This window comes from Salminus brasiliensis, chromosome 1, assembly GCF_030463535.1.
Source record: "Salminus brasiliensis chromosome 1, fSalBra1.hap2, whole genome shotgun sequence".
Classification (NCBI taxonomy): Eukaryota; Metazoa; Chordata; class Actinopteri; order Characiformes; family Bryconidae; genus Salminus; species Salminus brasiliensis.
The window spans coordinates 84,774,355-84,790,522 of NC_132878.1; the positions used below are offsets into that span (position 1 = coordinate 84,774,355).

The 16,168-nt window shown below is 37.9% G+C and overlaps 1 protein-coding gene across 1 annotated transcript; it reads right to left on the reverse strand.

Annotated features, from left to right (window-relative positions):
* Nucleotides 1-3,085: 3,085 nt before the first annotated feature.
* Nucleotides 3,086-15,318, reverse strand: LOC140565468 (enoyl-CoA hydratase EchA19). Its single transcript, XM_072691394.1, has 7 exons — nucleotides 15,262-15,318; nucleotides 14,993-15,147; nucleotides 13,243-13,410; nucleotides 12,241-12,338; nucleotides 10,756-10,900; nucleotides 6,394-6,543; nucleotides 3,086-4,071 (listed from the first exon to the last, which is right to left on the reverse strand). Exons 2-7 carry the CDS (start codon nucleotides 15,135-15,137, stop codon nucleotides 3,842-3,844), a joined length of 936 nt encoding a protein of 311 aa, XP_072547495.1. The 5' UTR covers nucleotides 15,138-15,147; nucleotides 15,262-15,318; the 3' UTR covers nucleotides 3,086-3,841.
* Nucleotides 15,319-16,168: the final 850 nt, after the last annotated feature.

The window sequence follows — 16,168 nt, forward strand, 5'->3', positions numbered from 1 at the left end:
ATTGGCCGTCCACGGCGAAGCCTGTCACACTGGGAGAACTGGGCATGGAAGCGGAGCGCACGCACACGGGACACGCCCAGAGGAGGAGCTATTCAAAGTATTATTGGTTAGATGAAGTCCTGACTAATAAAAGTAGAGGTAGATGATCAGGTCAAAGAAGTGTTCGGGCTTTTAAGGATCTTTGTGGTCTAAAATGACGCGCAAATGCGCTTAAATGCTCTGAAGTGACGCGCAAACAGAGTCCATTTAAGAGTCACACCTGTTAACATTTACGTGAAGGTGTTCATCTAATCTTAACGCGGGGAAGAAGTGAAGAGGGTAGTCTCTTTTATAAGCAAGTCTCACCCCCATAAAATAGCAAAAGCTAGTGCGTTAACATTTTATTTCAGTAGCTATTAATAAACACATGTAGTTAATATCCACCTCCAGCCAGTCTTTGAGAACAGACTCCACTGAAATGCTCTGAAACGTGTTGGTTGAAGGCCTCGTTAGAAGAAAGCGCCTGGACAGAGCGTTTTTCTGGCCAAAGCACGACCCCTAACGACAGAGAGAAATCCAAGATCTCCTTCAAGACTTCTAAAACAAAGGTTGTCCCCTGCTCAATCAGGCCCAATGACTCTTGAAGTTGAAGTCTAGGAGATCACAGTAGTTGGTGGGCTAGAGGGGGGTTGAAGAGACCTGCCAGCTTCTGGAGCAGAATCAGGTGCTTGGGCTTGAGGTGATCTTCTAGGGGAAGAAAAAAAAAGACGAGAACCTCCATGTTTATTTTACAGTGTGAGGGAATAGAGGACTTGCATATCCAGAAATGAACACACATAAACACCTAGCATGTTGTGTCTGCTGTGGTTTAAGATGGATGTGATAGGTGAGGCGTTATCTCTAAGTGACTAATCTTATCTAGCACTAGAGCAGAGCATGTGCATCAAAGCCAGCAGATGCTGGCTGAACTGGGCCCCCACCCACAGCAGCCCCACACAAGTGTAAACCATAAACAACACATACTCAGAAGACAGTAGGAACCCACCACCACCCCACCCCAACACACACACATAGACACAAAGCACAAGGCAGAAATCATGTTTTTATATCTACGCATTGCCTGACTAAAGTCCTTTACTTAATTGCCAGGATTTTCTTCTCAAGTGTTAAGGCTATAGGCATCTCCTCTACACTGGTTGTTTACATAAAGCCACCCCAACCCTTATGGTTCTGAGTAGACGGTCTGTGTGTGAGTGGGTGTTGATAAAGGGAAAAGAAAGAGAGATGTTTAGAACTGCATTATAAATCACAGTGAAGAATTCATTTAAGTTGAATAAACCCAGTTAAACTACCACTAACTCATTATTCTTTTAATGACAACTATAATTATTATAGCACAAATGTTTCTTGAATATACTTAAATCTATCAAAAAGGATATCATAAGGATATTAAACACTGTAATTAACCATATTACAGGGATTTAAACCATATTACCATAACAGCACTAATAACTACATAACACTAATAACTGATTACTGATTATTATAAAAATAAAACTTTTTTATTGTATCAAAAAAGGTATAATCAGGGTATTTTACACTGTATACTATAACTATAGAATACTGCAATAACATAAATAACTACATAACACTTATCAGTATAAAGAGTAGTTCTGTTATATGCTGTAAATACCAATTATGTAACACCTTAATACTCAGAACAGTATACAGAACTGTAGAGGCATGATTATTTTAGCACAAATGCTACTTTAATATTACTTCCTAGAAATCTTACAACAGTAATATCAAAAGGGTATTATACACTGTAATTAAAACCTATAACACACAATAAATGGCACTGCAACAACAGCAATGATTATCATAGCATAAATGATACTTAAAAATGTAAAATATTACTTCTTAAAATGTACATAAATGGGTATCATAGGAATTTTTTCTTACACTGTAACTTCGGTTTGTCAGTCCAATCTAAAACTACTTAGTTTAATTTACCTAGTTTAATTCAGCCCAAATAAATATCAAATGAACAAATCAATGGTTCAATAATTAATTAATTCAAAATCACACATTGATTAAAATAAAATAGAAAAAGCTAACCTTTATAGTGTACTAGGAATGATTATCTGGCACACTGCTAACTGCTAATGCACATTTTAAATGCTACGTGTATCCAGTGTGCATATACTGTGTGTGTGTGTGTGTGTGTATATATATATATATATATATATATATATATATATATATATATATATATATATATATATATATACTTTCATGTTTTACTACAGTTCAGGCATACTGTAAAAAAAGTGGAACAGGGCTGAATCAGTAAATTACAGTTTTTGTTTACCCGTTTATTGTTTTCCTTTGTAATTCAGTTATTTCAAGAAAATCTTCACTACATTACATGACAACTAATACAATATAAAGGTTGCCTGTGTGTGAGGAAAAAGAAAAGCGGCTTAGTAATATGCCTTATATAAGGGTTGATTTCATTCTTTCACAGTCAAGTGTTTTCTGCAAATGGCTCAAACAAACGTTTGTGTCTATGACTAGAAGTAAGAGGGTGTGTGTGTGAGTGTGTGTTTGGTAAGCAAAGAGGTTCAGGAAACAGTGATTGTCCTGTCATCATATAGTCTAGACAGAGCTTCACCCTAATTAACTAACACACACGCGCACATGGATTGCTCTCTTTCCGCAACTCATAGGCACTGGTCATTCACACCCTTATTTTCTTTTTTTCCCCCTTTTTACATCTCCATACACACAAAAACACGCTACGTCAGACAAAACACCTGTCAGTTTCAGCTTTATTTAATCAAAAAGAAAGTAGGCCTTTCTACGCTGTTCTTCTCATTCTCGTTTAATTTATTCACTTGGTATACTCTTGATAGGATGTTTTTTTGAAATTAATTTATTATTGTCATTCACAAAACTATTTAGTTTTGTAAAAATAAAAAAAGTTGTCTTAATGTTCCGACAGGAGACCCTAATGCTGGCTTAAAAATCTTAGTGTGTTGCCATCATGCAAAGCATAAAAAACAAAAACCAAGAAATCTTCATTCATTGACCACAACCTACAACATTTTTGAGAGTGTATATATACCTGTCTTTTATTACAAAAATATGGAAAATCTACAATTGTTTCCATTTTAAACATTTTTTAAAACATCTTTTCTTATAAATATAACAATAGCACAATCTAAGCAGAAAACACATAAGAAACCAGTCAATTGTATATATATCGACTATTACATTAGAGAAGATTTGAATACACATAGACTGCTTTAGGACGTGTTAAAACTTTTAACATTATTCTCATGCTCATGTGTGCAGTCTTATTTGTGAAGGTGTTCAACAATTACACTTTGAAAGCAAAGCATTTCACCACTGGTTGTATTGTGTATGATTATATATGCAAATAAACAAATAAACTGATTTCATTTGACCTGAAAGCAATACAGAGTGCTGTTTGTATTTCTTTATCTTAATCTTTTGTGATTCCCAATCTCTGTAAATCTCTTCTTTTTTGCACAGAGATCATTTAAGGCTGAAAGCTAGTGAATGCTCCCTCTGATTCAGATTAGATGCAGTCAAACAGTCTGTAATTGTCTATGAATCTGTGCTACTATTTATCTATTTATTCATGTTGTTTTAAAATGTTATATATGATTATGCTTTAAATAAACAAGTATTGGTTGTTTTAGGTTTTCCACTAAAACACTCCAGACTGTTTCCCTTATGGACAAATCCTGAAATTTAAAAAGGAAACCTGGCTTTGTGAAAACAGAATATTACAGACACTATGATGTAGTGAGTTCTCTGAAATGAAATTTAATTACTACTGTTCAAAAAACTTTCCACCTCTACCGACACCAGAGCTGAACCTCTTTGCCCCTTTCACAGATTCAGCTGGGACGATTGGCAGGCCATGGTCTGTCTCATACTGCATAGCCTCTGTAAAGGAGGAGGAGTCAAAAGTAGAATGATAGGCGGAGTTGCGGTCGGCACGGAGACAGAGCTGAGGGAAGGAGCTGATCTGCTCAGCAAGTTCAACAGCTGCCTGTAAAGCTGATGTACACACACACATACACATATCAGATAGAATTAGAAAAATACTTCACAAAAAACAAACAAAATTGTTTCCTCCATGTCTGGAACTAAGGGACTAACAAATGGGCTTTAACTCTAGCTTCAATATGCAAGTGCTTTGGCAAATATCCAATCTATAGTCTTAAGGCTGGTTAATATGTAACACAGGAATTTGTGTTTTCTATTATAATATATAGCCTCCAAGTGCATTGCTAAGCCCTGAACTTACTGAGTCTAACCGGGTATAGCTACTACTCTGATAGCTGATATCCAGCAGAATTCATGATTTTGCAGAAGAGAGAGAGTTTTCAATGACAAGTCCTAGAATAAGTGTTCAGAGTTAAGCTAACATTAAGCAAATGTTTGAATATGACAGACAATAATAAAAAGCTGAACTATAGATCACTCCCCTGTGGATGACTAGCTGTGCACAAATGGGATGAAGTCAATGAGCCTATGGTCACCATGCCCAAAGTTAAGGGACAGCAAGATGAATAAAAGGCCCCAAGCACTGGGTGATGAATTTATGAATAATTTAATTCAAACCAGTAAACGGTCATATTTTACCTACTTTACATGTGTAATGTATGTAATGTATTTTACATACATTACATGTTTTATCAGTATGGCTTATAGCTCATGAACATCATAAATATAGTATATGCAATTACCACTTACTTTTTTTTCTTAAATTTGCATCTCCACGTTTATAGCAGCCATTTTATTCCAGGCATTTCATCAAACAAAGCTGAGTTAGCTGAATTTGCATACTATGAATGGCATAAAGTCACCCAACAGCAATGTGACCTACTAGAGCCTGCCAAGACATGAAGGCTGTGATCAGCAGTCAAGGTTATTTCACCATAGGGATTTTTGAACGCTCTCAAAGTTCAAATATTAGCACTGTGTTGTTTAATTTTGAATAATAACTTATTTGCATTATAATTCTTATTATAATTTTTTTGAGCAGTTGTTTTTGAGCAGTTGCCGTTTCTGCAAATGCACTAAATAGCAATATTTTAAATGTTGTCCATGGTTTATGAAATACAATGTAACTATTAATTTCTCTAAACAAACTGCCCCTATCTGTATATATATATATATATATATATATATATATATATATATATATATATATATATATATATATATATATATATATATGGGGGTACTATGTGCTGCTGGGGAAAAAAATCTATTGAACATTCATATCCAGAGTAACTGGATATCTGACTTACAAAATTGCTTCTCTCTTTACTCAGAAAATATCCTTAGGTAGTTTGTACAGGCTATAATCCAAAAGATACTTCTAAGCTTAGATGTTGCCAAGTTAGAATTGATACCTAGATACACAACACTCAATATACACTACACTTTGCCCAAGAACTCTAGGAATAGATGGGTCTTCAATCAGTGTTTGAAGACAGCGGGCGACTCTGTTGTTCGGACACCCAGGGGAAGTATGTTGCACCATTTAGGGGCCAGGACAGACAAAAGTCTGAACGTATGTCTTCCGTACATCTTAAAGGAAGGTGGGTTAAGCCGAGCTGTACTTGAAGCTCAAAGGGCTTTTGTCAACAGATGGAAGCATGAAGTGCTCTAAAAGCTCCTGAAAGATGGCTGCATTGACTCTGGACTTACAAAAACACAGTGGACCACCCCCAGCAGATAATATGGCACCCAAACCATCATAGACTGTGCAAACGTCACACTTGACTTCAGGCACTTTGGATTCTGTGTCTTTCCTCCCTTCCTCCAGACTCTAGGACCTTGATTTACTTTCGTCTGAAAAGAGTACAGCCAAGTTCTTTTTCTCATTAGCCCAGGTTAGACACTTTAAACGCCTTAGTCCAGGTTCTTGAATCAGCTTATCTTAAGAATCCTCTCAAAACTGGGGTCATCACTGATGCTGGTGCACCTTTTTCTACCACATTTCTCCCTTCAAGACACCTTTCCATTAATTTGCTTTAATACAACACTCTGCAAACAGACAATATTCAAGTCAGCAGACTTCCCTAAGATTGTGCTTGCATGTGCTGAACTATGCACAGTATTTGATCAGAAATAAATCACAAACTTGAAATTAAATATTCTAATAATTTCAGATACTGGATTTCTGGTTTTCATGAGCTATAAACCATCCAGATCAAAAGCAAAACAAAAAAGGCTTGAAATATGTTGCTTTTTCACAATATTATATTTTTTGAGATGCACTTGTAATTTACATATTAGACTGACAACGTAACATTATAATTACTGATTTTCAACACTATGTTAAAGGCCTACTATATAACTCACTACCTTGTCCGTCGGGCACAACTCTGTTTGCCAGTCCGAATGCCAGGGCTTCCTGAGCTCCTACAGGCCTGCCAGTTAGAATAAGATCCATGGCGCGAGAAAGACCGATTAGTGCCGGCAGCCGCACTGTACCTCCATCAATCAGCGGCACACCTGGCAGGGCGAGGTAGACAGCAAGAGAGTGGAGTGTCAAAACATACTGCACAGGTGCAGACCAGAGACCTCAATGAAAAACACACATACCCATTCACACAGGTACAGCAGTTTAACAGTAAAGGCTGGGCAGAAATACAGCCTCCTGTGCTACTTTGCTTACAAGTATTTTCTATTCTGTGTGTGGGATAAACACCCTTTTCCCCAAAAACTGAGCTCTCATGTGTTTCGTTTTAGGAGTCATGTGGCTCAAATTAAACGGATCAAGCTGAGGAAATGGTGCAGATTAGTGGAAGTAATTACTTTTTCAGGATCAATACAATATGTCAGCATAATGGATGCAATTCTGCATTACTAGAGCTGAGGAGAATAAGCCAAAAGGGGATAGAACAGTTGAAACTGATTGCTGGCCACCTGACCACTGGCAGTTCTAGTGGATGAGGACATGAAAGGAGAATTGAATTAAATGCTCTCTATTTAAAGCACACAGGAATGAACAACATTGTATTTTGCAGGATGTTTGTCATGCCGTAGAAAGTTGAATTTGAGACAGTTTTAATAGAATTTAGTTCTTTCTTACTAATACAGAGCAGAACAGTATTAGTAACCCGATCTCAGTGACTGTAGAAAACATGGACGATGCAAAAGTGAAGCAACCACAGGCCTAGAGCCTTTGCTGGCTGGTTGCAGTATGATGTGTATCTTTGCTCATCCCTGTACGTTTAGATAATGAAACATCTCATTTTTTCTCAGTTATTCTGCTATAGCGTAAGAACATCTTCCTACAATATAGAAGAATAACATTTCAGAGGAGAAATAATGAGATGTTAGGAGTAAGTGATTGTCAGTGCTGGCCTGCATTGCATCGTTTCTGTTCATTACATGGATTGACTGAGTTGGAGTGGATCTTACACAAGCTGCATTTTCATTATTGAAACATTACACTTACTGGACAAACTGGGCATCCAGGGGAAATACGCTTTGCTTCTGCACTATTACTCAATGAAACCAGAATCTGGTTGCAAACAGAATGAAACCACTGCATCCATGTTTTCTAAGGTCATTGCCTGATACACACAAATACCTCACCAAAAACAGTCATCCCAGTTTAATCTCCAAAGGTGTCCTAAACAGCCAATTAAAATGGTTTTATACACACATTAAAACCCCGCTATTTTTCCTCAGAATGAAATAGATTTGATTGTAGTCGTTTGGCTATGGTTAGCTTTTAGCCTAGCTTTTAGCATAGCACCCTGCTTGCTTTTTGGGCTTTGGCTTTCCCTTCTAATGTGTGGTTAATGTGTGTGCAGTATATTTTTCAACCGATTGGACTCCGGAAAAAAGAGATGGAAAAAGAACGGTCATTTATGGTTAGCTTTTAGACAATCACAAACAGCCGCTTGCTTCTGCAGTTTTAGATTCCTCGTTTGTCAAGTTTGAGTCACTCTTTTACAGACATTGGCACAAGTAAGCCTGGTTAATTGTACAGTTTATATTAAAAACAAATGTTTACAAACTGATTAAAAACAGATTTTAAAAGACAACATTGATGAGGTTTACAGTATGTCAGTTCCATGTACCGTACTCCCATTACTCAACCAGGCTAAGGTAAATAATGTTTTCCATTCTAGGGCCCCTTTAATGCCACTGACTACTTTCCATCCTCAAGGCAGATCAGTCGGTCTACCCACTTCAAATGACACCTGTGGACCATTTAATGCTATTCTGCCTACAGCAGTTCTATCATTATATCTAATATAAATTATAACATGAACACAAGCTAAGAAAGTGCTGAGTAAGCCCAGAGTCATTCTACAGAGCCAGCATAGAGCTGTGTACATACCTGTGCTCAAGAAAGGTAAATTTAATCAGAACTGTGTTTTTATGTAGCTTTAATTCACAGCTCTAGAGTGGCACAACACTCTAACTGCTGCTGAGTGTGAGGAGATCATAAGTTCAAATCCCAGCAAGGCCTCCATTGTAAAAAGCCTCCCTGTCTCGGAATGTAGATGGGGAAAAAAGCAAAAAACAAAACAAAACACGGTAAACAAAGTGAGGGGGAGAAACACAGACAAAGCATCTTCTTAAACAGTTAAGCTAGTGAGTTTCAGCTGTAGCACATTTACTGATGCTTTTGAGCCTCAACACATTATGTACTGCTGATCAAACGGAGATGCAGAACTAAAAATGTGTGTTAGGAAAACTTTTGACTAAACCAAGTTGACTCAACCCAAAAACGCTCTGTAATCAGTTACTTTATAATCTCAAGTTGGGCTGACCTAAATGTTTTATAGTGTATGTGCTCCAGGCAAATTGGGAAAGAAAAATAGAACAGTACTCTCACTGCAATTCCTCAGAACCAAAGAAGCCAAGCACAAGATGTGAATTTGTTGAGCGACAAAATGCTAAAACAATCATACTGTACAGTTTGTGAGGACATTTTGGAAACTATCAAGATTTAACCATTTGGAAAATGTCCTCACAATGCACCAATTTTCCATTGCATGGAAAATACCATTTGGGAGTAATTTTGGAAAACCTGCGATTGTTCCCTTGTGTTCTTCCACAAGACGTAGCCTCAACCACAAGACTATTCTACAGAGAAAGATAAATATGTACTGATCAAGTTTTTGATGAAGTTAAAAAATGATTTCATATGGTTGGCAAGCAACAAACTAAAGGGGTACTGGACAGATGCCAAGAAGGAGCACTAAACAGAGGCTTGATGCTCTAAGATAACTCTAGAAATAATGTAAATGGTAATCTAAAGCAAAGGTCTTTCTGCTTAGCATCCAAAGACACTTTGGATCGAGTGTACAGCGCCACATTGTCATATAGCAAATGTATAGTGTTCACTATGTAATGCAACAAGCAGCATTACAGCTTTAAAGATCTACATTAATTGATCATGACTTGATCATTATTTTAATAAGTTCAATGTTTCACACTAAATATCAAGCATGCCAGGGGTTTGTGTATGCCATGTCATCAGAGTACTGTTTAGGAAAAACTGTAAAGGCAGTGATGGTGGCAAAAATGTGAGTCCTGGGTGGGCACAGCTGGGACAGACTGTCTGGGGGACAGGCACGAAGGCAGACGTGGGCAATGCAAGAATGCTTGATTTAATGACAGAGCGAGGAAGATGATGATGACCCTGTTTTTGAAACAGGCAGCATGGGAATCAGTTGCTGGCAGTAAATTATAGCACAGTTGGCATATTTATAAACACGGCAGTCATATTTATAGCCCTGGCAAGGGATGGGCTAGAACTAAGTGCAGAAAGAAGCTGCCTCTAGATGCTCTAATGACCTTCTCCAAGATCCTGTGTGGAACATTTCAGATTCCCACTTACAACAGTGAGACATTTTTCCTAAAACTGGTTTCTTGACTGGTTTATGTGACATACATTTTCCATATGATGCAATGATGCATGTCCTGGAAGTCTGTGGAATAAGGAGGACTTGAAATCACCAGTTTCCACCAACATACAAAAGAACCAATGTTTTCTATACTATACAATGCAAAATGCAGAAAAACGATAATGTAACTGATTACAGGCCTTCCTATTCTAAAAGTCCTGACAATGGAGGGCCGAGGTGTTGATGGGATTCAAACTTATGATCTTTATAAAACTATGACTGAAATGTTGTGTTTTACTGAAGGGAGAACCGAATGCATTCCTTTGTTTTTAAACCAGCACTGAAGAGTGCGTTCAGAACCAAGTGAAGGCTAACACTAATGCTAACATGCTATAGAAACCCAAATCATAGCACATTCACCCACTATAAAACAATTATTTCACATCAGTATTCGACAACAGATATCAGTCCAGAGTGTGTACCAGGAAGATCAGATCGGTATCGGCTCTTAGTCAGCATTAAGTGTCTCGGACTTGATTGGAACATCCCTAATAAATTGACTCATGACTGTATTTTTATGTAGTTTAAGTTTGTGGCAACAATCTGCTCATCAAATGTGAGGAAGTTCAAATCCCAGCAAGGGCTCAGAACAAGGTAATTACTGTTAGTAAGACTAACAATTTAATTGTAATTATTTTGTACATAAATGACTACACTGTGTTCTATTGTGTGCGTGTATATACAGGTGTATATATGTGTGTGTGTGTGTGTGTAAATTAAGTGAAGCGTAGTGCTTTTATTTATACAGTTATTTGTACTCTCTATTGAGTAAGTGAAACCATGACCATGTTACCAAATCTGCGGCAGAAAACTCCCATAATGGCACTCTCCTCCACCACTCTGAGATCAGCCAAAAGGGCCAGCTCCAAACCGCCGGCCACTGCGTAACCACTCACTGCCGCAATCAGTGGCTTGGATAGCCTCATACGAGAGGGACCCTGCAACCAAACAAGGCAAAGAAGTCCATGCGACAAGTGTTTAAATTAGTCATGGTCTTTTTAAGGTTCTGCGATGTGTATTTCTCTGTGCAGTTTTATACTGTAGACTCATGGCAGTGGAAGAACCTCTATAGCTAATCACATCTGTATTAGCGAAAGATGAAAATGATGAATTTGCCCTTACAGCTGATTATAGTGAGCCAGCAACAGACAGAACCTCATGAAGAACTCCCTCAGTCACTTTTACGCAACCTTTCCAATTTATTAGTGTTGATAGCCACTTTCCATTACATCACTCAATCTTTCCATTACATCAGTGCTTAGCCAGAATTCAGACAACCACTGGACAAACCCACAACTGATAGGCCTCTTTTCCAATGCTGGCCTGGACGTTTCTGAGCACGGAGGGTAACCGATTGGTGGCTTGTCCACATGGACACGATTCGGCAGAGAACACTTACAAACCAGGATGAACCCAGTTTTCTCAGCATGGTTAGCTAACCGTACTTGGGGCCACAGAACCATTCGATCGAAGGGCTTAATGACGTAGGGATCCACTGATTGGCTCCACATTTACATCACCTTTGTGTCGCAAGACACAGAATCTTTTTTATGGCACAGCCAAATGGCGGAAGACGAATTTTGGTCCATGAGACTAATGTAGCTAACCGGGCTATAGCTATCTGTTGGCATAGTGCTAACTGCATGCCAAAGTCGTTTTACAGACGTTTCAGTGGATTCCAACATTTATTTGGAATACTACATCTATAAAACAGCGTGGTTTAAGACGAGTGTGATTTATCTTTATGTGATCTGGTTGAAGATCTTCACAAATCAGAATAAACATACATGCACTTTTAATCAGTACACAGTGTTGGAATTATATATAATAATGCTGGAAAATGTTCAAGCATCTTCAAACATTTGAAAGAGGCAGAGAGATGTTGCATTTGCCAATCAGTTCGGTCTTCATGCATCCGAATTTACTGCTTTTATTAAAACATCTAATCAAACGTGCATCAATGTTAAATCAACTGCCCACAACTATGCTAATTTGTCTCTGTACAAGGCGAGTACCACTGCTTATTTGCCAAAGCACACAAACCACACCACAAACCATCAAAAAAAACTTCTAATTTTACTCATTATGATGTTTTATATATATATATATATATATATATATATATATATATATATATATATATATAATTGTTCCACCCCTTCCACTAAGATGCTTGTGTTGCCATTAACTGCTGCACTGATAATTTGATTGTTGGGGGAAAAAATTGGAAAGGGAAAAAACAAAAAAAACAACAACAACAAAAAAAAAAAACACTTACCATTGGACCAGGATATTTGACAACGTCTTGCTCCACCTTGACGGAGGCAGCTTCCTGGGACAGCTCCTTAAGATCCAAACCAGCACAGAAATGTCCTCCTAAAAAAGATAACTGTTTACTCAATACAGTAAGTAAATAGTTGGATTTTACAGCTATCACTAATACACTTCAAAATACATCAAAGTGTTTCAGTATTTTGTAGGTCCTCATCTGGCCTTGGTGGCTGTTCCCCATGTTTTCTTAAAATAATCCAAATACAATTATTCCCAAAATTCTTTGCTGCTGTGTATAAACTGGTTGGGATTTTCTTTCTGCATTTATTTCCCCAACATATTTCAAACACTGATACTAAATGATCTACAAATCTTGTGATTTGTTGGTCATGACATCATCTGAACTACTTCACACCTCAAACCACTCTATCACCTAATGAGTTCTGACAGTTCTTCACATTTAGTCAGCATTGATGAACCAATAGACCTGAAATGACCTGAAATCTAAGACAGGACCTCTAGTGAGGACTTAAAATATGTTGATTTTCTAAAGTGGTTAACCTAAAGGCCTAGCTTATAAAGTTCTTTTCTTCTTCTTGACTTGACTTTTTGAGAGACAAGGTTCTTATGTTAGGTTTCTGGAGCAATAAACTGTGCATGCAGGGGGTTTGGTCTCAATAGCCTTTCAGTGTGTAATGTGTCATGTGCCTGTGATTGAGGAGCAGCTTTGCTATTCAACAGTTCCAGTCTGCAGACTGCAAACTACAGCAGGCTGTTAATAATGTCTGTTATAGTGTCTGGATGATAGCGAGGGGCCACTCTGCTAGAAAATAATCTTGAACTGAAGTGGGCTTAAAATAGTCAATATCTGATCCAATAAAATATGCCTGGATCGGACTGGACAAAGCCCTAAACAGGCTTGTCTTCAAAAATAAAAAAGCAAGACTGATAAAACTGATATCTGCATGTGCTCAGTACACGTAAATCACACTGTTCCACCCCAAGTTACCTATTCCATGCAGCACAGCCACACTGAGGGTGTCATCCTGGTCAAAGTCGGAAAGCTCCTTGGTTAACCTCTGGGCAGTCTCCCGGTTCACCGCATTACGCGCATCTGGCCGGTTAATCCCCACGGTAACCACTGTACCTTTCTTCTCTGCAACCACTGCCTGGCCTGCTGTAATGAAAATGAAACAGAAAACCCAACTGTTTACAGATCCAAATCTGAAAAACACAGACAGAAAGCAGACAGAGGACGGGGGGAGAGGCAGTGGAGTAATTTCACTAAAATAAAGTAAACTACAGGTAGAAGCTCACACACTCTTCATCAGCCCACGTTATCCTGAGTGAAAAAGAGGTGAGTAGCTAAACTCTGCAGTGTTGTGGTGCACCTGGACTGAACTGTACACATCTACTAGAACACTAGTCATCTACCCTAGCCCTAACACACATGTAGTCCAGCTCATGGACTGATTATAACTAGCCTTCCTGATAAAATGGATGAGGCAAGTTGAGGCAGGGAACTGTGGAGTAGAGCTGGGCAATATGACAATATTTTATCATATCATGGTCATTTTTGTTCTGGTGAAAACAGTATGCTTTTCTAAGCATTAATAAACACTGATCAGCTGCAGGTTTCATTATTAACATGGTAATTAGGCTGGTTTAATTAGATTTAGTGCAGCAGACTGGAATTGAGTGAAAATCGCTGTGTTCAGTACGAGCCAGGATCTGAATAGTAGATTTTAACAATGTGTTGCCACTGATGTATTTAGTCTGTAATTACATGTCTCAAGATACATATCGTCTAATAGTCTTCAATATTGTGATAAAGTATTTTTACCATCTCGCCCAGCCCTACTGTGGAGTCCACTATCTTCAAATGGAAGTCGAGCAAAAACTTTCATCCATGTGTGCTATCTTTGTCTTTAATAAATATGTTTACAATTACAACCAAACATAATTTTCTTCCAGAAGGAGACGAATCAGAATATCATTTGACAGAACATCACCAGTGAAGAAGATGAAATCGAAATCTGAACAATTTTTTTTAGATCTTTACACATCCATCTGACTCAGGAGACTCAGTGCACAGTACAACCACTATACCCCTATAAATAGTTTATCAACACCAAGCAGTAGTAGTACACCAGCGCACTCGTTAGTATGTGCAGGCTGTCACTGTCACACAAAAACTGTCCCTGTAATTCTGCCAATTTTGCCATACATGGACATAACATAAACCTGCCAGTGGTCATTTACATTGTGTCAGAAATACACAATGAATGGACCAATAGAAATGCTTCAAACTGTCAAGTTAGGATGTTTTAACCATAGCAGTCAGTATCCTAGTCCCCTGTTGAGTCCATTAATGGTAGAAGTCAATGGTCCACTAAGGATGGGTGTTCAGGGTCCTACACTTACTAAATCAGTTTTTATGACAAACCCATGATGAAAAATTAAGGAAAATAAATGAGGCTCTGAGTGTGACCTAAAGAATCTGACATCTTATATTGAGAGGTTAATCTATTCGAGTCCTGGGGACTGGAGTTCAGCACAGTGCTTGGTCACCTCTAGAAGCCATTACATTTTAATGAAATAACTGATACATTTGATGAGGTGTGTTTGAGAAGGGAAATCTGGGCAAAACTGGGCCAAATTTATGACCCTGTTTTTTAGATATCAAGGTTAAAGGTCATGCTGCCCCCTGGTGGCAAAAAAACAACAACAACTTTTTGCTTGTTTTTGGAGCATATTACCTGTTAGTGGTCGTTTGTTAGAAACAGAGCTACAAAACTGCCTTCCAGCGACGACAGAACTACAGGCCTCGTATGGAGCGATGCTGAGCTTGACTTGAAACAGGGAACTGCGTTTCGCAAAAGCTCTGCAAGCCGAGAGCGCCATTGTCTGCAGCCTAAAACAACAGAGCGGTTAATACACTGATCACAGACTTACTTAAAACAAGGTTTCCAAAACCTTTGTGTGATTCAATTGGGCATTCAAATTACTGTCCTAGAGCTTTAATTACCAAGTTCAGAAGAACGCCTTCAGTTTAACGTTACACAGAAATGAGTTAAAGCGAGGTATTCTGTACTGGCAAAATACAGGCAAAATAAAAGTCCACCCAGAAACACCAGCACAAGTGATATCACTTTATCATAGGCGAAAACGTTTAGCTTTTTAATAGAAATAGTTAAATTACATATAGAATAATAATAATAATAATAATAATAATAATAATAATCATTCATGCATTTGATTTTGCATAATGTGGGGTCTTCTAGCCTAATTCACATCACAAACACAACAGCCTTATTTACTAAATTAATTGACATGATTTCAGTAGATTTTTTATGTCTTTCTTTTGAGTTTCCTTTATACATCAATAAAATGAAATTATAACCTAGACTCTTTTTCATGCAGCAACATTAAACATGTTACTAATTATATGTTACAGAAAAGCACCATGATTTAAGTCCCCATTTGTATTCAAGCACTGATTTCAGACAATGCCAACACACACACACACACACACACACACACACACACAAACAAATAACACTGTTCAGACATGTCTCCAACATGACTGAAACCCCATAAGAAATGTGTAAAATGCCTTTTCATGGCTTAAATGTAATTTTAAGAATTTTGGTAAAAGTCTTGAATGGAAAATGATCAACTTAAAATAAAGAAATGATCATGCCATTAATCTTCTTTAGTTGAGAGCAGGGCTGATAGTACTGGTATGAGGAGGGGAGATAGGACTGCTGGGTCTGGTACGCCAGGTTATACTTAAAGATAAAGTTTTTTTCCTGCGTTGATTAAAGTTTGGCTGAAAGAGGCATGCCAATGAAGCTACTTTAACTCTTGAATCTCGTTTGAGTAAAGGACTTTTACTTTAAAAAAGACGCTCCCCATATCCGGAAGTGCTTACT